At 41.8% G+C, this 21,844-nt stretch overlaps 2 protein-coding genes across 3 annotated transcripts; both read right to left on the reverse strand.

Moving 5' to 3' along the window:
* Positions 1 to 591: 591 nt before the first annotated feature.
* On the reverse strand, positions 592 to 13,662 carry LOC115590253 (NACHT, LRR and PYD domains-containing protein 5-like). Its single transcript, XM_030431535.1, has 11 exons — positions 13,550 to 13,662; positions 12,398 to 12,500; positions 9,184 to 9,267; positions 8,847 to 8,927; positions 7,711 to 7,797; positions 7,113 to 7,168; positions 5,202 to 6,966; positions 3,490 to 3,663; positions 3,221 to 3,394; positions 2,989 to 3,035; positions 592 to 2,714 (listed from the first exon to the last, which is right to left on the reverse strand). The coding sequence occupies exons 2-11, from the start codon at positions 12,490 to 12,492 to the stop codon at positions 2,179 to 2,181; spliced, it is 3,099 nt and encodes a 1,032-aa protein (XP_030287395.1). The 5' UTR covers positions 12,493 to 12,500; positions 13,550 to 13,662; the 3' UTR covers positions 592 to 2,178.
* Positions 13,663 to 14,197: 535 nt separating this feature from the next.
* Positions 14,198 to 21,616, reverse strand: LOC115590261 (transmembrane protein 184C-like). Of its 2 annotated transcripts, none has more exons than XM_030431553.1 (12): positions 21,383 to 21,616; positions 20,152 to 20,326; positions 19,898 to 20,028; positions 19,725 to 19,761; positions 19,292 to 19,497; positions 19,130 to 19,204; positions 18,162 to 18,255; positions 17,952 to 18,064; positions 17,754 to 17,853; positions 16,316 to 16,393; positions 15,509 to 15,602; positions 14,198 to 15,414 (listed from the first exon to the last, which is right to left on the reverse strand). In XM_030431553.1, exons 2-12 carry the CDS (start codon positions 20,266 to 20,268, stop codon positions 15,140 to 15,142), a joined length of 1,320 nt encoding a protein of 439 aa, XP_030287413.1. In that variant the 5' UTR covers positions 20,269 to 20,326; positions 21,383 to 21,616; the 3' UTR covers positions 14,198 to 15,139. The 2 variants fall into 2 exon arrangements, with proteins under 2 accessions (XP_030287413.1, XP_030287412.1); XM_030431552.1 differs by having other exon boundaries at positions 21,321 to 21,615.
* Positions 21,617 to 21,844: the final 228 nt, after the last annotated feature.

Here is a 21,844-nt window from a genome sequence, read left to right on the forward strand (position 1 = left end):
TCGAACATTAAATGCGAAAATAAATGTAGACATTTATTAATTGATATATTTCTGTTTAATTTGTGCCTGTTCTCTCTAATGTATTTATTTATAAATATGTTTACTGAATTATTCCTGTTTTTATTTTTGTAATATTTTCCTTCTGCATTGTGCAAGATAATGCACAAATAAATCAATGATGAATGAATAAATTAATAGTAAAATAAATAGGACAGTCAACAAATACAGAGAAATAAATAAAATATCTAATTAAAATAGATATTTAATTTAAATTTTTTTTTTTAATCACTGTACTCATATTTTCATATAATGCTTTTTAACGAAATATTTATTTTCATTCATTGAAATAATAATTAATTAACTTTATTTTGTGGGTTTCAGTCGTCCAAACGACGCGTCGCTCGTCTTCACACACATTGCGCAACAAAAGTCACAACACGACGTGCTTCTGTATTTATTTAACTTTGTTCATTTGTTTTTAATTTCTCGCTAAATAGAATGTGGAAAGAATACAGAAACAAATAATCAAAAAGAAAAATAAAAATAAATAATAACACACAAAATAAATTCAAAATAAAACAAAAATATACATTTAAGTCACATTTGTATGATTTAATTAATGCTCACATTTATATTTAACATTATTTTTGGTGCATTAATGACATATTTACCCAACGGTTGAAACTTTATTTATTTATCCATTCTTTTATTTATTTATTTATCTCGTATCAGATTCAGTCTTGACATACTCTGATGTTTTCATGTTAAGAGCTTGTGAATTACAACAAAATCACAACCAGGAGGGAATCAAATCATCACACGCAGCTTACACACTGCTGCTTGATCATATAAGAATATAATATAAACTTAGTGCTGCTACATGTTGATAATATCTTCTCACCATGTTGGTTATTTCAGTCGCAGTGCACCGCGCCCATAAATGGAGTAACTTAGTGTCAGTACAGTTTTAATTACAGTTTTAATTCCTGTAACTGTTTCTCTGCAGCGTCTTTGTGTATATTGATGGTTAATGTGAGCAGCATGTGTCGACACACTTCGACAACACACTTTTAATTCTGCATCACAGCATTGTGACAAACATGGAAACAGAACAGTGGACTTCCCTCTTTAATTTACAACAATTAAATGAGCTAATCAGATTAATTTAAATTGAACAAATACTCACATCTCTGTCAGAAACCCTTTCTCCCTCCTTGTTCTTCCTCTAAAGACACACATCTGTGTGCTGGTTGTCTGTTTGTGGTATTTCAAAGATGACGGTTCATAACGTACAATAACTGCCTCAACTGTCATTTCCTCTTCCTTCATACAGACAGAGAAAAAAAAGGTTTAAAAATGACTCGTACATCCGTTTGGGCAGCAGCTTGTTTTCTCTGTTTGACTCTCTGAGCCTCACAGAGTTCATAGTGACAATCTGAGAGGTTTCATCAACATTAAAAACATTCAAAATCACAATTAAGGAGATGAAGGAGTGTTCATTCTTTCTTTCTTCTCCACCAGTCGACGAGGTTGGATCAGCATAACGTCCTGTCATCAAAGATAATTTTCCAAGTCAATAAAGTCTCAGTTCGTCATCAAACTAATGAAACATCACACTGTGAAAATATGTTACTGTAAAGACGACACAGCTGACGTTGTCTCGCTGAATGCTCACCAAAACTCGTAAACAGTTATTTTACTTTAATTACAACAAACTGAGGCTTTATTGAATTGGAAAAGTATCTTTTAAACTGACAAACAACATGTGTGTGATTCATGTCACAATCGTCTTTGTCTCTTTTTGTTAACTACCGTACAAAGTTTTTACAAAATAGGGTCCCATGAGGTTCATTGGAAGGGGTGTGACTTCGCGTCTCACATGAAAAGTCAACTTGCTAAATAGCAGCATCAGCAGCAAAGTATCAAGAAATCTGGAACAATAAACTGTTTGTCCTCTTTCTCTTGTTGCCTCTCTCTGCACAACGATGGATGAAGAAAGACAGAGACAAACCTGGCAACTCATCTTAGATCCGCTGATAATGGGCCATTAATCATTAGGTTTAGATTGCTAAAACTATTGCTAAGAACAATTCAGTAGTCCTCTGACAGCATGGGACATGTCCCGAACATCCACATGCAAATCTACACCCTTGGCTGCTCGTGTGAGTGCAGTGAAAGTTATGTCAGCTGACAAAATAATGCAGAAGACTGAGGGAGAAGTTCAACAGCAGGATAAAGGGGCTCAGTGAACTTTGTTTTGAAGGTAAAAAGGCGCGTCCGACTGTCGGAGGAAACTCTGTAGAAAGAAAGAGTCCCAGCCGGCCAGTCCAGATACACTCCCACTCGACTGGAGCGAGAGGAAATGGACTGAGGAGTATTGACAATCTCGTCATTGTGCCAAGCATAACAACCGTCATCAGAGCAAGTCAGACACCAAGACTTGTTGTTGTGTCCCAGCCTGCAATCATTCACATTCCCTTCTCTGCCGATGGTTCTGTACGTCAGCCCAATGCTGAAGGGCTGCAACGCCTCAACCTCCAGGTAGCAGCGCCCGTCTAGACCCTGTTCACACAGCACCAGTGGGTGGTGATCGAACCTGTCTTTGTGATCGGGATATGGCTGCTCTGCTTCCACCCAGGTCACCTTTCTGTTCCCTTCAGAGAGGAGGAGATTCTTGTGGGCTGTGTTGGCGTCCAACGTGAGCTCACAGGCGTCTGGAGGTAAGAAAACACTTCAGTTCAGGAGCATAAGACGGAGAAATGGATGTGTTCATAAGTAGTCACTCCAGGCACTCTGGCACAAACTGGACTCTGGACAAACTGGACTTTTGATACTGCGCTTGGCTCCAAGCTAAAGGAGCTGTTAGCCCTGGCATAAGAAAGCATAAAATAATCCCCAATTTTAGCCTCGGGCTTGTCCAGACTTTGTTGGTTTAACCACAGAAAATCAACGAAACACAGGGTTAAGAGAATTGCAAATGACACCTACATTTCTTGAATCCTGGTGTCATCCGGTGAATTCCACCATGTTCAAGACTGTGAAGAAAAATGTTTATATAAATTGTTGTCTTTGTGGCTTTGGTGTGAAATTTTACAATTTAGTTTCATGGTTGGCAGTACACTCTCCATCTCACTATAGTGCATGTGTGGTGGTAATGACAGCAGCTTCGCTCCTTAGTTCAGTGAAAAGTAAAGAATCCATCACTTTATATTGGAATTACTTGAGTTTGATGAGCTTGTGTTGTGGATCGTTTCTCAGGTCAGACAGAACTTCGACTCCTGAGTCTCCTGGGTTGTTGTAGCTCAGGTCCAGATATGTCAGGTGGGAGGGGTTGGACTTTAGAGCTGAGGCCAGATAAGCACAGCCTGCCTCTGTGATCAGGCAACCTGACAACCTGAGAAAACAAAGTGAGGTTTATTATCAGTAGTACAGAGGTGGAAGCTGAAGCAGGATAGCGGCACAGCTCAGACAGAAGCTGCAAATACATACCTCAGTATCTTCAGTCTGCAGTGTTGACTCGACAGTCCTTCACAGAGCAGCTTTACTCCTGAATCCTTCAGGTCATTGTTGCTCAGATCCAGATCTCTTAGAGGCAAGTATGGGAACTTGAGACCAAAGGCCAGATGTTCAACCCACTCTTCTGTCACTTTGCAGTCTGCAAGTCTAAGGATAGAGAATAGGGTTAGGGATAGATATACGCAGTGGTTAAATTGGCTTTTGTAAGGAGGGGGAGCCCTTCTTCACTCAGCGGCCATTATCTCTCAAAATATCTTTTTTTTTACCTTGCACCATCAGCGTGATACATATTTATCAACTTATGGCCTTCTTGATTATATCTGACTCACATTCACATATTGGTAACTTATTAAGCCTACATGTCACCATCAATCTACACTGTAATTTGTAAACATATTCACAATATACATAATCAATTCACATATTAGCAACATGTATTTCCATCTCATCAATACACATCAATTATCTGCATTGTTTACACCTCACCATCAATTCATATAGTTATTTACATCTCACACATACATCTGCATGTCAAAACATCAAACCACATATCAGCAGACAATTTAATTTATAACTTTCCAAATTGGATTCAGTTCAAGTTTCTGCCCCTCCTGTCTCTTCCTACATCCTATATGGTCTGCCGACCTCCGGGTCATAACCCAAAAGGTGAAAAATACAGACATTTAGTTTCAGTAAATTAACAAAGTTAACATTTTGCTGTGACAGTTACTCCACCCATCTTCTGAGCGTCAGCAGCACTGTGTGTGTACATGCGTACGTGCACTTGCGCGGTATGCGAGAAGATGCGGGTAGCAGTGAAAACATGGACTGGAGTTTCATTGGTTCAGGTTTTATCTCAATAAACAAGCGGAACGGATTCAGTAATGAAGCTCTGACACAGCGCTCTGAAAACAGCACTGAGTGAACAGGCCGATGTATTGATGGGGATCCAAATTAATGATTTTAAAAAGTCATATAATGGTAGTTACACCCATGATTACAATGAAACACTGAAGCAGAGGGAGCTCAGCTCCTGTTGGCTGTACTGACGAGGTGAGAGGCGGAGCTGAGCTCCGGAAGGCTCCGGCCCAATTTAATCTCTGGATATACGTAAAATATGTACCAAGGGTGTACTTTCCATTCAGGACAGGGAGGACACCAATCAGCCACGACTTTAAACCACTAATACCTCTTTTTGTCCCGAGCAAACAAAGTGCTGATTCTGGGCTGGTACTAGTGCTGGTTCAGAGTTAGTTCAACCTGTAAAGTCACATTATTCAGTCAATGTAAACATCTCCATTGTCCCAGCACTGAACAAGCTGGAACAACTGTTGCATGTCTACATTGGCATCCAAACAAGACTGGTCCTCGGACCGCTGTTGCTTCCATTAGTGGAAACAGTCCTAAATCTTCTGTTTATTCTCTCATGGATAAGTCAAAATGTGCCACACTACCTCTGTTTTTTCTATAAAATGGTGGTCATCAGCAGATTTAGTCAGTATTGTCCTTGGTAAAGAAAACCCCCATCCCCTGACCAAACGGTTTTTTGTCGTAGACCAACGAAGTGTTGGTGCAACTCTGGGGACTTTACACTTATCAACAACCCAAACACCACTACAGACCCCCCGATCAACAGAAATACTGCAACATGTCTATTTTATGTATTACAGGGAAAGAAAACATACATGGCCTTCCTGCTGATCCTCACAGCTGGTATCAGCCTCCGTCTGCCTTCCTCTGATGTGTTGAAACTCTTCAAGTCCAACTCATCCAGATCATTCTTGGACACTTGGAGCATGTAGGTCAGTGCAGAGCAGTGCAGGGGAGTCAGCTCTGTTTTGGAACGATCTGACAACTTGAGATATTCCTGAATCTCATCTTTGACTTTGTGATCTCTCATCTCAACCATGGTCTGGAAGAGGTTGATACTGCTTTCTGGTGGGAGGGCTTTCCTTCGGATAGCTTTCAGATAAGTCAAGACTTTCTTATCCGAGTCTTGGTTTGGTTCTGGCGTCGTCAACAGACCTTGAACAACTCTGCGGTTGGACTCGACCACAAGGCCAAGGAGGAAACGCAAGAAGAAGTCCAGGTGGCCATTCTTCTTCCCCAGGACTTTATCGACTGTCATCTTCAGAAGATCAAGGAAAGTATGTTCTTCGTCCTTCAGATCAAGGAAGTCACCAAGATCTTTTGCATTTTTGTTGGTGAAACAGTCATAGACAAAAAGAGCTGCAAAGAACTCCTGTACAGTAAGGTGTACAAAGAAGAAGACCTTCTTCTGAGAAACCACATGTTCTTCCCTCAGAGCTGCATTGCAAAATCCAGAGTAGATTGTTGCCTCTGCTTTGTCAATCCCAGAGTCTTCCAGGTCTTCTTCATAGAAAATGAGGTTGTTCTTCTGCAGCTGGACAAATGCAAGTTTTCCAAGTTTCAGAAGGAATTCTCTGTGTTTCTTCAGAAGTCTTTCCTTGTTCGTATCAGTTATCTTGTCATATTTTCTGCTTCTCCGTTTGGTCTGGGCAAACAGGAAATGTGCCATCATCTCTGTTAGAGTTTGAGGGATTTCAGCGTTCTCGTCTCCCCCAAATATCTCTTCAAACAATACTGCAGAAATCCAGCAGAAGATCGGGATCTGACACATGATGTCGAGACTCTGTGAAAACCGAATGTGTGAAACAATCCTGTCAGCAAGGCCCAAGTCGGAACTAAATCGTCTCTTGAAGTACTCTTCTTTCTGTGGGTCACTGAACCCTCTTATCTCGGTCACCATGGCAACAAACTCTGCAGGGATCTGACTGGCTGCTGCTGGACGGGAAGTTATCCAGACTTTTGCATTTGGAAGAAGGTTACCCTGGATGAGGTTTGTAAGAAGACTGCCCACAGAGGTCACTTTACTGACCGATGTTACCATCTTGTTCGCAAAGTCCAGTTGAAAACGGCTTTCATCAAGTCCGTCCAGGATCACCATGACTCTGGCCCTGTTGTAATCCTCTGAATTTATCAAACTTCTGAGTGCAGGTTGAAGTTCAGTCAGGAGCTCATGCAAGCTTTTGTCATCTCTACTCAAATTCACCTCTCGAAAAGCAAGACAGAAAATGAAATCAACATCCTGGTTTTCTCGGTCTTCGGCCCAGTCGAGGACGAATTTCTGCACAGCGAATGATTTACCGATGCCTGCGACGCCCTTTGTCAGGACGGTCCTGTGGGGTGTCTCTTGGCCAGACAAAGGTTTGACGATGTCACTGAGGTTGATTGTTTTCAATTTATATTTGATGTTTCTGAACGCATGTTCGTCATGTGGCCCTTCACTCTCTCCAGTGGTGATGATGAGTTTGGTGTAGATTTTGCTCAGGGAGCTCCCTTGGTCGCCATTACCTTCAGAAGTCAACGTATATTTCTTTTGCATTGCTTCTTTCAGACTCTTCTTTGTGTCCAAAAGGTGGCTGTGTCCTGTCACAATCAAAAGCACGCCTGGTATTAAATCTTTTCAGCTAGGTCATGAAAGGAGCACAAGCAAAATAATCAGAGCAATATGTCTATTCTTAAAGTAACTATTTATTTTAATGTCACAAGGCCATACAAAAGTTTAAACTCACCGATGTCTTCCTCAGTATGTTGTACTGAACAGCTGGAGGGCTCTCCTGTCGGTTGGCTGTAAGATGATCAACAAACGACACATTAGTCCTGCCAGATGTGCTACTATGGCACCATGTTCTCTGAGTCAGGTGTGGACACTGTCCAGTTCAACAAGACTATCAGCTTCACAACGTCTCACCTGGTCTGAGGGTATGTTTTAGTTTACTTTTCTTCTTATTGTTGGAATTTACATTTTAAACTGCTGATCACACCAAGATAAAAACCTGTAGCCCCATTGTTTTTCTACGGTACAGCACACACCTGGTATGCACTGCTTTCTTGTGCCGCACAGCACATTTTTCAGGTGGCTCAATTACTCTGAACTTTTTAGCAAAACTCTGTTGTTATGCCCAAAGCTCTCTTTTCTAAGTTGTTTTTGAAACAGCTTCACCTGCAGCAACAAGCGTTCCGTGTGATCGGTGAAGTTTGTCAAACTGCATGACGGCACTAAAAAGGCATCATCCTACTGGTAACAGTCATGTTAAACCACAAATGGTGTCTTCATGCTAAAAATACTACAGACCTTAAACATTAATTTCACAGAATAAATGTAATTACCTTTGTATTTTCTGACGTTTAAAACCGAGAGGCTGATACATGGATGAATCACTCTTCATAGAGACGACACTGGGAGCTGTGGACTCACTGTAGAGACACATTATTTATTTTACTTATCAAGCAAACAAAACAACAAGTGTGCTTAACTCAAGTCTTTAGAGTATAATAACATTCTAAACTGATCACACTGTGACACGTCACTAGAAACATGTTGCAAGCAAAACCACTGTTTTCCAATGGTACTGTAGAAAACTCTGTGTACCCAGAATTTCTCAACATGCCAAGCTCGATCATGTGATGTTATTTCTGAGCACAGATGCATTAATCTATTCCTACCTCTGAAACAGAGAGCCACATGACTCGTTAAGTTTCTCTCTAGACAGACTTGTGTGTATCTGTGTGAATGTGGCTGCACAAATGTAAAGTTATAGAGCAGCATTTATTGCTTGCGTTGGAGCTCCACCATGTGGAATATTTTTGTACTGCAGCTAATGTTTACACTGCACTGTTGATTTAAGCTTTTCTGTCTTAGATCATGTAAACACTTTCTTTTAAATTTGTGTTTTTTATGGATAATTGTACATTTGGTCAATATTCTGTTGCACCTTAGTTTTATCTGAACCACACCTTTAAAGCCCTGATACTCTCAAGCCAACATACCTGCACGTTCCAAATATTCTATGGCTGCTGTTTCATCCTTGTGGTGGTTAATAAAGGACGCTGTAGACGCTGAAGACCAACTAGCTACAAGATGCACCCTGGTCTTTACAGGTGCACCTTCCATGTGCTGCTCTCTTGTGCATTGTGCTAGCCATTGTAAGAAGTTTAGATATTTTTAGCACAAGGCGGTGTTGCACTGCTTTTTCCTTTAATCACATTTTAGTGGCTGCTTGTGCGTGCAGCCTCGCTCAACAGGTGCATCGTGCTGTTCTGCTCAAAGCACGCTTCTCTAAGCTGGTGTTGAAGCCAAGTGTTCGGTATGTTCGGGGCCCAAGTTTGTCAAAGAGCATCACCTAATGTTTCTGATATTCTGGAGGTTACAGAAAGGTTAAACCACAAATGATGCTTTACTGGATCTTAGTTGCACTAACCTTAAAATGCTTTAATTGTTTGTTTCACAGAATACATTTAATTACCTTTGTGTGTCTTTGAAACTGAGAGGATGAAACATGGAATGATCGCTCTTCAGAGAGACGACACTGGGAGCTGTGAGCTCGCTGTGGAGACAAAACAATAAGTGTGCTCAACTCTAAATAGCAGAGTAAAGTAAATTAGTTGCAGATGTAAAAACCTCACGCTCACAGGTAATTGATGACATTTTAAATAATACACAGCAGCAGAACAGACCTGATGAGATTCAGGCCTAAACTTTCCTCAGTGTTACTCTACATAGTTACAATACATAGAGATATGTAGACATCACTAAAATCTAACTTACTTTAATAGTTTACAAAATACACTAACTCAAATTACCTTTGTGTCCTCCTAAAATTGATCGGCTGATACATGGAGGAATCACTCTTCATAGAGATGACACTGGAAGCTGTGGAAAGTTCACTGGAAAGCAAACAAATCTCTTTTACCTGACTGAGTCACCAACCAGAAACACATCTATAATGTACAAATGTGCATGTTTGTATTAATACTGCACAAACTTAGAAACTACACTACCGTTCAAAAGTTTGGAAAGAAAAGCAGAATCAGTATCAGAAATACAGTCTAGACATTGTTTATGTGGTAAATGACTATTCTAGCTGGAAACGGCTGATTTGTAATGGAATATCTCAATAGGTGTACAGAGGCCCATTTCCAGCAACCATCACTCCTGTGTTCTAATGATACATTGTGTTAGCTAATCATGTTAAAAGGCTAATTGAAGATTACAAAACCCTTGTGCAATTATGTTAGCACAGCTGAAAACTACTGTGCTGATTAGAGAGGCCATAAAACTGGCTGTCCTTTGGGCTAGTTGAGTATCTGGAGCATCAGCATTTGTGGATTCGATTACTGCGGACTCGAAAAAGAGAACTTTCGTCTGAAACTCAACAGTCTATTCTTGTTATGAGAAATGAAGGCTATTCCATGCGAGAAATTGCCAAGACGCTGAAGATTTCCTACAACGGTGTGTACCACTCCTTTCAAAGAACAGCACAAACGGGCTCTAACCAGAACATAAAGAGAAGTGGGAGGCCCTGGTGCACAACTAAGCAAGAGGACAAGTACATTAGGAGTCTTTAGTTTGAGAAGTAGACGCCTCACAGGTCCTCAACTGGCAGGTCCATTAAATGGTACCCGCAAAACTCAAGTCTCAATGTCCACAGTGAAGAGGCTACCGGGGTGCTGGCCTTCTAGGCAGAGTGGCAAAGAAAAAGCCGTATCTGAGACTGGCCAACAAAAGGAAAAGATTAAGATGGGCAAAAGAACACAGACATTGGACAGAGGAAGATTTTAAAAAGTGTTATGGACAGACGATTAGGGCTGTAACGATACACCAAACTAACGGTTCGGTTTGTATCACGATTTTTGACCCAAAGTTTCGATACAAACCTTGTGTTTTTTTGTTAAACATTTTATTTATGTAACATTTCAATAACTTCTGTATATGATACTCGTCTGATAGTATCAGAGGCACAGTATTGGCGTGGACTAAGGTAACGTAGTAACTGTAACTGACTTTGGCAACGAGGAAACAAATACCGCAGCTGTATGTGGAGAAGTGTCGTCCTCCCGCCCATCCTACAGACTCCTCGTCACATTTCTGCCCGAAAAACAGCGTCTGTCACCAGCAAAAAACCCAAACTCGAGTGTTTATGATGAAAAAAAATCTTGCCGATGGTCAGCCCTAGGGATGCACATGGTTAACCGTTTAACCGTTAACCGATAACAGGAACTTTGTCCGATTAATACTATCGGTTAATTTTTTTTTTTTTGCTACTTGTCAATCAACTCATGGGAGCTTGTCGACGCGTGCCACACGTGCAACACGTGCTTTCCGCCACAGTCCACTTCACAGCAAAAATGAAGCGAGCAAAAAGGAGTTCTGTGTGGGACAATTTCGACCGAAAAGGAGATGAGGTTATTTGCAAACTATGCGGTACAGCACTGAAATATTCAAGCAGTACCAGTACAATGCAGTACCACTTGCGAAGCAAACATCCAGGATCAGATGATGGAGGACCATCACAGCAAACTGCCCTCAGAACCCACAGACATTCGGTAGAGCGTTTAAATCTTATCGGTTAAGTAAGGGATAATGTATAGAACGGCGGGAAAATAAGTCCCGACATGACGAACCGGGACCGGGACTGAGGACTGATCCGTCCTGAAGGGACTTATTTTCCCTATACATTGTCCCGCTTATTACACGGCTACTTGCCAACACACAAAAAAAACACGTCACACAGTATGTCTTTTTACAGTTTATTTGTTACCGTTCAGGCGTTCACAGTGTTTTTCAGCAGAGAAATAGTTCGCCAAACCGACGCCGTTTCGCTTCTCCCTCTTCGCTGCTTTCCTCTTCTTCTTTTCTTGACCTTTGATGACAACTCAGCCTTTTGCCAAGACTCGAAATAACCGTATTTACCAAAAATATTAAAGTTAATGTGAAACTCATCCATACTAGAGTAGTTTTTTCCCATATGAAGTAGACTACAGATCAGCTGATGTTGCTTAGCAACCGAAGACGCTGCGGCGATAAGTGACCGGACTACTTATGGAGCAAAGATTTTAGAGCGCGGAGTGCTACGAAATACACGAATCAGAGGCAAAAAGGCCACTTTCCTTGACGACTCAAATATGCTTAGCAGCGGTCAATTATACGAAAATAACTGACCGCCGAACGTTGGAAAGGCGATTCAAGTGAATGGAGCATTCTGCAGCATTAAGAAGAGCTGTGTAATAACGGTTATTAATCGGTTAATGAGCATCGGTTATCGGTCATAAAAAAAATTAAAAATGTGCATCCCTAGTCAGCCCTCCTGACCGAGACTTAAGTGAACTTTACCCCTGAAGACAGCCTCCGTCGGGTTTAGATTGACAAGACGACACCGGGAAAACCCCTTGAAAACACACACACATCATCAACATGACGTGTACCGTCACGCCTCTTTAGGAGCCGCAGCACCGGCTTTCTGTGTGAATTACACAGCGGTTCGTCTTTACTCCAGCGGGGCTTCCCTCTGTGTGAATGACCAATGACAGAGAATTAGCGAACGACCACTGTGGAGCTATTTGTAGGTCATAGGGCTGGATCTGGAAGTTGTGTCGCGATTCTGCCTTCTCAAACCGCGAGACAGGTTCGTGGATCTGAGTGTCACGATTTCAGTTTCGATACGTATATCGTTACAGCCCTAATATATACATATATACATATATATATACTGTATTGACTGAATCACTGTGACATCATAACAACAACAGTCACTTCCAGGTAAACAACTGGCTGTTGGTTTGCATCATGTGTGTGTAAAATCGGCAAACTAATTTCTGATGTCATTTTCAGCCATGACTGTAACATCGAAAGATATGTAGTAAAATACATACTTATACTTTTACTTATACTCTAAATCAAATTACCTTCGTGTGTCCTTCAAATGTGAATGTTTTTGTTAATACTGCACAACATTAAGGATGACATATATACATTCCTCACAACATCACAGCTGCCTATTGATGAGGCTAACATTACCTCACAGAAGGTTCACTGCAGGAGCTGATTGGCTGCTCAGACATCAAAGAGGACGATGTAGAGTCGGATCGCTTTCTCTTCTTCCTCTCTGCCATTTTTACTGCTGAAACACCCATCAGAAGATTAGTAAAGGACAGTGATTAGCATAACATCAGTGTTTCTGTCAGGTTATTTGATCACTTTCACCTGTTTATTGTTATTCTGCCTAATTTTAGGTGCATAATTAACAATGTGTCACTACTATATGACACTTGTTAATCAGGTGTTGTTAGGAGGTGTTTCTTACCTCCCAGCTGAATCAACTGATTTCATCATTTACATCAAATGTTTTTAATAATATAACACACGCAGTAAACATGTCAAATTATAAAAATCCAGTAAACAGTAACTAATATAAACTAATATTAGCTACTTCTTTGGATAAAGTCACCAGACTCCCTTTGAAAAAGATCAATTTAGAGACTTGCTGCGCTGGAAGAAACTGTAATAACTTTATGAAGCTCTGTCTACATCAGATTCATCATAATCATTAGAGCCTTGTTGTTAATTTGGCATTAAATACAAAACATTCAGATGTTTCTTTCCTTGTAAAAAATCTCAGTTTCTGGTATTTAAAGAGCATTATACTTCCCACCAGCTGCTTAACTCACTGTATTAACTGATGTCATAACTTACACCAAATTTAATAAAAGGACATAACGCACTGACAATTAACATGTCAAATTATAATAATCCAATAAACACTAACTAATAAAGGCTGTTTCTTTACTTTTTTTTTAAATTTATATTTATTTGCCCTTTGGCTTGGCTTGAAGGCATGACAGGAACCGGGTTGAGAGAGAGAGGGGGGAGAGACACGAACCAAAGGGCCCCAGGCCGGGACTCGAACCCGGGGCCGTAAAGGATGCTTCTTTGGAGAAAGTGGAAAAGGTCACCAGACTCCCTTTAAAAAACGCTAATTTCTTACATTTGTTGCGTCAGAAGAAACTGTACACACTTTTTGCAGCTCGGATGTTTGGTCGTCACTCTCTGTCCTCCATGTCTTAACTCCTCTCAGCTGATCGTGTCTTTGTTTAAAGATGTCGTCGATCAGGAAACAACACACCCGGACATCACACAAGGAGACACACGGAACCATTATCAGGTACTCACGTTTATACTGCGACACTTTTGTCTGCTTGTTGCCTTTTTATCCAAAAATGTTTCAGGTGACCAACATTGTTCGTTGCGTAGTAGTAAAAGTTACTGACAATCCCGAAACTTTTTTAGTTTCGTTTTCGTCACTTCCTCCTCCTCCCCCACCAAAATAAATAAACAGACCCACAGAGTGAGGAGGATCTGCAGCCTGTGAGGTGTCACCTCTGTTTTATTTTGATAATATTAATCTAACTGATTCCGCTTTAAAGAAACTCTTCAGGTGAGCTGATGTGTCCTACCTGTGACCCTGCTGTCAACCTCTGCAGCCTTGGACCACATAATAAACTGACGTCCCAGACTCCATTGACAAATCACATGATTTTAACAGTTACTGCATCATGACGAGACACGTAAAACATTTTTTTAAAGAGCTACGACACATTCTAAACTATTGGTGGCTTCTTGTAAAAATCGGCATCAAGTAGTAAACATTCAGATGTTTCTTTCCCCGTGTTTCCATCCTGTCTGCTTCAGTTTGTAAGGTGTTTCTTCTGCCAGCAGCTGTTTTAACTCACTGTTTCAACTGCTTCGTTTTATAACGGATCAGTACCGACATCTAGTGGACCAGACTGAGAACAACAACAAGTGCAGTGAGTCCAGACAGCAGATCAATCATCAATTTATTTAAAGAACTGTGGATTAAAATCAAGTCACTGAACGTAATTTAAAATCATCTGGTCATTATTCTGGTTTTAATGCACTTTAGCAGTTCTGACCTCATGTCATGAATCACACATGTTTATTAATTAAGTCAATAAAAACCTCAGTTTGTCATCAAACTAATGAAATATTAGACTGTGAAAATATGTCATTATAAAGACGACACAGCCGACAGTCTCATTAGTGACATCGTCTCGTTGACCACTCACCAAAACCTGTAACTACAGTAATTACAACAAACTGAGACTTTACTGACTTGGAAAATTATCTTTTAAACTGACAAACAATTCAAACAGGATCAATAAATTATTTGTCTTTCTCTATTCACGACCGTGCAGACTTTTTCCAAAACGGGGTCCCATGAGGTTCACAGGACTGGCTTCGTTATATCGTCGTTCTCAGACTTTTATGGAGTCATTGATCGATTAGAACCAGACTTACAACAACAACAGCTTCTCATGATTAGACACGTCATGTTCATTTATTATCACTTAGAACAAATAGTCAACCCTTGCTCAAAGACACTTCAGCACTGTGACAGTGTAAAACCAACCGGCTGCTTCACCTCCTGATGAAAACATCAAATATCCTTCACACTTTTATCAAAATGACATCATCAGACATCAAAATACAGATTCAAACATTTAAAACTTCAAAAATACATTTTCAACAAACATGGCTTTGACATCACAGAGTGCAGACGCTTCTTGTTCTCTGGTTTCCTTCGACTAGTCTTGATAAGCGTGAATCAGCTTCTTTTTCACTAAAGAGTTCAGGTTTTTATTCTGACTTTAAAACAGAATCTGAGTTTATTTGTCCGTAGCGACAAAGATCAGCACAACAACGGTTCAAAGACGTAAAGAAAGAGAAAAGTTCCAGTTCTCGTTATTTGGTATCACACGCCTCCGGGGGCGAGTTGTCGCTGTCGTCCTCCCAGGAAGAGGATGTGAACCCCGCGGGGGCGGAGATGGAGTGTGGGGCGGGGGTGTGGCCCAGGCCTTGGTACCGCCCACTTGAGGAAGGGGAGGAGGGCATGGACGTGGCTGCCGTGGCAATGGCGTCCTGGGAGGTGGCCGTGAGAAGGCCGGTGTGCTCGGTGTGTTCGGGTCGGGCTACGCTGCCGAAGTACATCTTGTTGGGACGACCGAGAAACGTTCGACCTGATGGAGGAGGATGTCGACAAGAATAAACTAGGATTAAACTGACAGTAGTACAAAACAGAGTTTAACTGACTCATCGGACCGAGACACTCACCAGCGTGGCGGACCTGCTCCGTCACATCAGCTCTGATGTCAGAGAAATCCCACATGGCCAGAAAGCTGTCGAAACATGAGCCCTCCTCCGCCTCCTGGATGGAGAGACGGAAAACAAAATGAAGATACAAAATGACAGAATGAGGTAAAACTAGATAGAGATCAATGCAGAGAGAAGGATAAAGATGGATGACAGAGAGAGAAAGAGATAGATAGATAGATAGTAACTTAAGATAGATGGATGGATGATGGATGGATGGATGGATGGTAACTTGAGGTAGATGGATGGATGGATGGTAACTTGACGTAGATGGATGGATGGATGATGGATGGATGGATGGATGGTAACTTGAGGTAGATGGATGGATGGATGGATGGTAACTTGAGGTAGATGGATGGATGGATAGATGATGGATGGATGGATGGATGGATGGATGGTAACTTGAGGTAGATGGATGGATGGATGGATGGTAACTTGAGGTAGATGGATGGATGGATAGATGGATGGATGGATGGTAACTTGAGGTAGATGGATGGATGGTAACTTGAGGTAGATGGATGGATGGATGGATGGTAACTTGAGGTAGATGGATGGATGGATGGATGATGGATGGATGGATGGTAACTTGAGGTAGATGGATGGATGGATGGATGGTAACTTGAGGTAGATGGATGGATGGATGGATGGTAACTTGAGGTAGATGGATGGATGGATGGATGGTAACTTGAGGTAGATGGATGGATGATGAATGGATAGATAGATAGATAGATAGATAGATAGATAGATAGATAGATAGATAGATTGTACCTGTACGTATGGTTTGTAGGTGAAGGTGTAGTGGTGAGCGATGGCAGCCAGGAACATCTCTATGCAGATGATGAAGTCCTGTATCGGTCCAACAATCAGGTCGTCAAGGGGAGAAACTGTCAGTGCTCGTTTGGCAGCAACAACATCCCAACATACAACAGCAACATCCCAACATACAACAACAACATCCCAACATACAACAACATCCCAACATACAACAACAACATCCAAACATACAACGACAACATCCCAACATACAACAACAACATCCCAACATACAACAACAACATCCCAACATACAACAACAACATCCAAACATACAACAGCAACATCCCAACATACAACAACAACATCCAACATACAACAGCAACATCCCAACATACAACAACAACATCCCAACATACAACAACATCCCAACATACAACAACAACATCCCAATATACAACAACAACAACATCTGAACATACAACAACAACATCCCAACATACAACAGCAACATCCCAACATACAACAACAACATCCCAACATACAACAACATCCCAACATACAACAACAACATCCCAACATACAACGACAACATCCCAACATACAACAACAACATCCCAACATACAACGACAACATCCAAACATACAACGACAACATCCAAACATACAACGACAACATCCCAAACATACAACAACAACATCCCAACATACAACAACAACATCCCAACATACAACAGCAACATCCCAACATACAACAACAACATCCAAACATACAACAGCAACATCCCAACATACAACAACAACATCCCAACATACAACAGCAACATCCCAACATACAACAACAACATCCCAAACATACAACAACATCCCAACATACAACAACATCCCAACATACAACAACAACATCCCAATATACAACAACAACAACATCTGAACATACAACAACAACATCCCAACATACAACAGCAACATCCCAACATACAACAACAACATCCCAACATACAACAACATCCCAACATACAACGACAACATCCCAACATACAACGACAACATCCCAACATACAACGACAACATCCAAACATACAACGACAACATCCAAACATACAACGACAACATCCCAACATACAACAACAACATCCCAACATACAACAACATCCCAACATACAACAACAACATCCCAACATACAACAACAACATCCCAACATACAACAACAACATCCAAACATACAACAACAACATCCAAACATACAACAACAACATCCAAACATACAACAACAACATCCAAACATACAACAACAACATCCAAACATACAACAACAACATCCCAACATACAACAACATCCCAACATACAACAACATCCCAACATACAACAACAACATCCCAACATACAACAACAACATCCCAACATACAACTCTGATGTCACCATTCACACGAGTCTTTTCAGTGCGTACCTGCAGTCCAGTAGCCACGGCCTCCACGCTGTCCCAGTCCCAGGTGTGTTTGTCGGAGATCACACCGACCTTCACCAGGAACGCTATGAAAACCGCCTGCCTGAAGACAGAAGGACATGTTTCTGTTGACTTCAGTCCTCAAATGTCTCGTTTGTTCAGTTTACAGTGATACGAAGCAGAGACACCGTCCATCCTTACCAGAAGGAAACAAACACCACCAGTTTGACGCAGAGGAACTTGCCAACAGGCCTGATGGGGGTCAACTCCTCTTTGAGAGCTCGGTACAGCAGCAGCAGGCAGTACATGGCAAACTGGGCCGAGGGAGAAGGTCAGAACCGGGTTTAAGTCTGGGAACGCACTATATATCATGATGATGAGGGTTTGCTTGAGTACAAAGAGTGTCTTTACCAGCTGAGATATGTTGTTGATGATGACCAGGTACGACCAGGCGTTCCTGAAGCTGAAGTTGGCCTCATCATAAACCCCACAGAGCTGACAGATCCTGCAGAGAGAGCAGGAAACAGTCATCAGCTGAACAGTCAGGGGTGACGCAACATTCCGATATTCAATGAAATGTTGATATTATAATCCAGCAAAGATGTTTGTTTTTATGTTGTTGTTCAGTGTAATTGTTATTTCTGTGCACTTTATTTTTACAGTCGTGGTCACAGATTCAGAACCGTGTCCTCCTGACCACTGCCATCGGAATTGTACGCCTCCGATGTTATCGATTCTTCTTAACGATTCTCTCATCATGGAGAGGAGGGAGCGATCTAAAGCCTGGCTGCAAATACCAGCAACATGCTAAAACATTTGTCTACCCAGCAGGGAATTAAGTACCAAGAATGTCATGTGTTCGACCGCCTGCGTACGGTCCAACTAATTTTTTTACACTATATTTTCTTTCTACATTATATCCTGTCAAGGTGTTGTTCAGTATGTTTGAGTTGAATATGTTCATGTTCACAGTCTTGTGCAGACTTAATTTTGGGAAAAAATTTAATTAAATTTGGAAAAAAGACTGTGTAGAACTCTTTTTTTGCCACTCAGTGAATTACTCAGGAATCGATATGATAATTGATAAGGAATTGGATTGATAGGCAGAGTCGACAACGACATTTATACTGATAAAAACTTCAATTCCCACCCCTAGTCACAGACTCTCTCCACCTCCCTACATCCTTTGATGGTAATCTATTTCCCCAAAAAGTGAGAAAAACACAGTAAACAAAGTCAAAGATTGATTTGGACGCTGTCATTATCTCTCAAACGCTGATCGATATTGCGACTATATTTCTCTCGGCCACGATAATGATGACAGCCCAAACATAGTTCTGTTGTTTAGCTTTTGTTCTTTGGTTACAGTATGAACTCACAGTGCGATTACTGTGGTCACGGGTCGGACCACGGTGTACTGCAGGACTCCCAGCTTACACCTGAACAGCAGCACCCTGTCGGAGGAGGACAGAGAAACACGTTAACCTCCACACGTCCGTCTCTCTATCAGAACCGTGTCGGTACATCCGGCCTCCTCTTACTCTCCCATGGGCCACGGCGGGCAGCAGCAGAGTGGCGGCAGGTGGGGCTGCTGCTGCTGGACCTCCAGCATGAGCACCAGGCTGGGGTACTGGTTACTGAGGAAGTTCAGCAGGAACACCAGGAAGTTGTAGATGACGTAGGCCTCGTAGCACTCGCGGCACGTGTCCACGTAGATGGCCAGGCTGGGATAGCGCAGAGCGAGCCACTGGACGGGGCGGAGCAGAGAGACGAGAGGTGGTTAACTGTAAACACACTGTGTGATAACATGACGTCCAAAACACAGACGGTTGTGTGTGTCCTCTGGTCTTGTGACTCCGTCCCATCGCCTCCAATTAAGGTCTGTTGCCATGGGAACCTAATGTAATATAATAGAGTGGGCAGATCACGGTCACTTCCTCAATGTGTGTGTGTGTGTGTGTGATGATGACTCACACTGTCCAGACTGTAGATTGGCACCATCCATAGTATCCTGGTGGAGGAGGACAGGAAGGAAGCGAAGAAGGTGTTAAACTGTGACATTCAACAGTTTGCTCTGTTTTCTTTCCTTATCGCTGTGAACTTTAAAGTCACTTTACGTTAAAGGTGTGTGTGTGTGTGTTCCCCACCTGATGATGGGTCTCTGCAGCTCCGGCTGGGTGTAGTGGACGATGTGCTGCAGGATCCCCCACAGTGAGATTGGGATGGTCAGAAAGACGAAGATGCCTGCGATGAACCAGGCTTTACTGTGAGTCCCGACCTGCGGAGAAGAACCGGAAGTGACTGTTTTTGTTACGGCCATTTTGTTCTCGAGTGTTGTAGCTCAACATTTGGTCAAAGGGTGAGGCAGGTGAGGGTGGAGGTGATGAAGCAGGAAGTCTACCTTGTCTTTCTGCAGCTCCCAGATGCAGAGCGGCAGCACGGCCACCAGCAGGAGGCCGTAGAGAACCAGAACCAGCGGGCGGATCCACCTCCTCCACTCTGCACAGGAACACGGCATGATGGCTGCTTCACCGTCAGCGTCGACTACAAGCACATCCTACAACCTCGGGCCAAACCTGGAGGACGGACGTGTCAGATGATACGAAAATGAACGACAGCTCTCTCATTTAAAGACAGTTCCAGAAAGTGTTAGCACAGACACGCTAACTGCACCTAGCATTGCTCTTTACTAGCTCAGATTGTTCCACGGTGTTAAAGCAGCTTCCTTATTGGTCAACAGCAAATATTTGAGTCAACATTCACCAAAATTGAGCTAAATGCTAAAGCTAACACCTTGAAGAGATGTATGCCACTGCAGCAAGCTAATTAACTGACTACAACAATATCATTTCAATTTAGATTAAAAAAAAAAAACAATTAAAGAAAATCGTATTTTGAAGTGCACGTTTTCTTTGCGCCTGTTCAAGGTGGGCGCTAACTGTTCAGGAGCTAAAACAAGGTAGCACAGAAATGTCACTAACATTATCGATTGAGGCGTCTCCGTTCAAATAAACAGAAATCTGTGGAATATAGTTCAGTCACCATAATAAAGTGTTCATGATCTCCACGTATAATGTGAAATAAGCGATTCTTCATCTATTAACATTTCTGTCAGGAAGACCTTGTGAAGTGGCTAAAAGCTAATCTTCAACGTTAAAAAAAACACTTTTGCTGTAAAATTAACATTTCAGTCATTTCTTCCTGCTCTGATAACAGACCTGAATCAATATGGAGCTTTTTAAAGATATTTTTCTGTATTTATTTTAAGGTTAAACTGACTCTTGTGCTCCACAGACGCACTTTATAGAGAATATGAGAGTAAAAACAAAGATTACATCCTAAATTGTGTCATATTGCAACATCATAGACGTCAAAAATGTATCAAAATATGTAATTCCCCACATAATTAAATAATAAAATGCACTGATGTCACTGTAAACACACCCAGTCAACACCACACAGGTGTTTAGATGTATTTTTAGCTCATAACTGGCTATAAATATAAAATATGAACATATTAATCAACTCGACGGTGAACACAGATCATTGAGGAGATAAAACAGTTGAAACCTGATGAGATAAATAATGATCGATGAGGTTATTGGACCGTGGAGCTGCAGATGGATCCTCACAGAGATGCTCGGCCTGGGCTCCTCCTCGGTTCTGTTCCCGTTACCAGGCGACGCATCTCTGCTCCGCGCGACAGCACGGCGACGATCAGCTGTTTCCTGTTTACCGATCCTCCGATCACCGCCCTGATCGATCACTGATGGGTCATCGATCCGCTCCACGCAGCGGACGGCTTCAAGGCTGCAGCGGCCGCCTCCTCCTCTCCCGTGTGGTGTTCACGGACCCACGTGACGGGGAGGAAATCTCAGCTTCACGCAGTCACATGGTTAACAGGAACGAGACACAACAAACGGAACTATCCTGATTCAACCCACGTTCTGTTCATAATTAGCACTTTTTATAATAATTTAAAAACAAACCAATTAAATGTTATTTCACACAAAGTCCTGCTGGGTAAATAAACAGGAAAGCTTCATTTGACTAAAACATTGAACGCACCACAAAACAAAACAATGTAAACAAAG

The sequence above is a fragment of the Sparus aurata genome, chromosome 10 (assembly GCF_900880675.1).
Source record: "Sparus aurata chromosome 10, fSpaAur1.1, whole genome shotgun sequence".
NCBI lineage: Eukaryota > Metazoa > Chordata > Actinopteri > Spariformes > Sparidae > Sparus > Sparus aurata.

Excerpts from the sequence above, each read along its gene's own strand:
- LOC115590253 (XM_030431535.1), bottom strand. The coding sequence starts at position 12,492 with ATGGCAGAGAGGAAGAAGAGAAAGCGATCCGACTCTACATCGTCCTCT. Across the intron at positions 7,798-8,846 it reads AGTTTCAAAGACACACAAAG|TGAGTCCACAGCTCCCAGTG; the intron begins GTAATTAAATGT and ends GTGTCTCTACAG. Across the intron at positions 3,664-5,201 it reads AGGATCAGCAGGAAGGCCAT|ACTTGCAGACTGCAAAGTGA; the intron begins GTATGTTTTCTT and ends CTCTATCCTTAG.
- LOC115590261 (XM_030431553.1), bottom strand. The coding sequence starts at position 20,268 with ATGCCGTGTTCCTGTGCAGAGTGGAGGAGGTGGATCCGCCCGCTGGTT. Across the intron at positions 19,205-19,291 it reads CCGCCGTGGCCCATGGGAGA|GGTGCTGCTGTTCAGGTGTA; the intron begins GTAAGAGGAGGC and ends CTCCTCCGACAG. Across the intron at positions 18,065-18,161 it reads TCAACAACATATCTCAGCTG|TTTGCCATGTACTGCCTGCT; the intron begins GTAAAGACACTC and ends CCCTCGGCCCAG.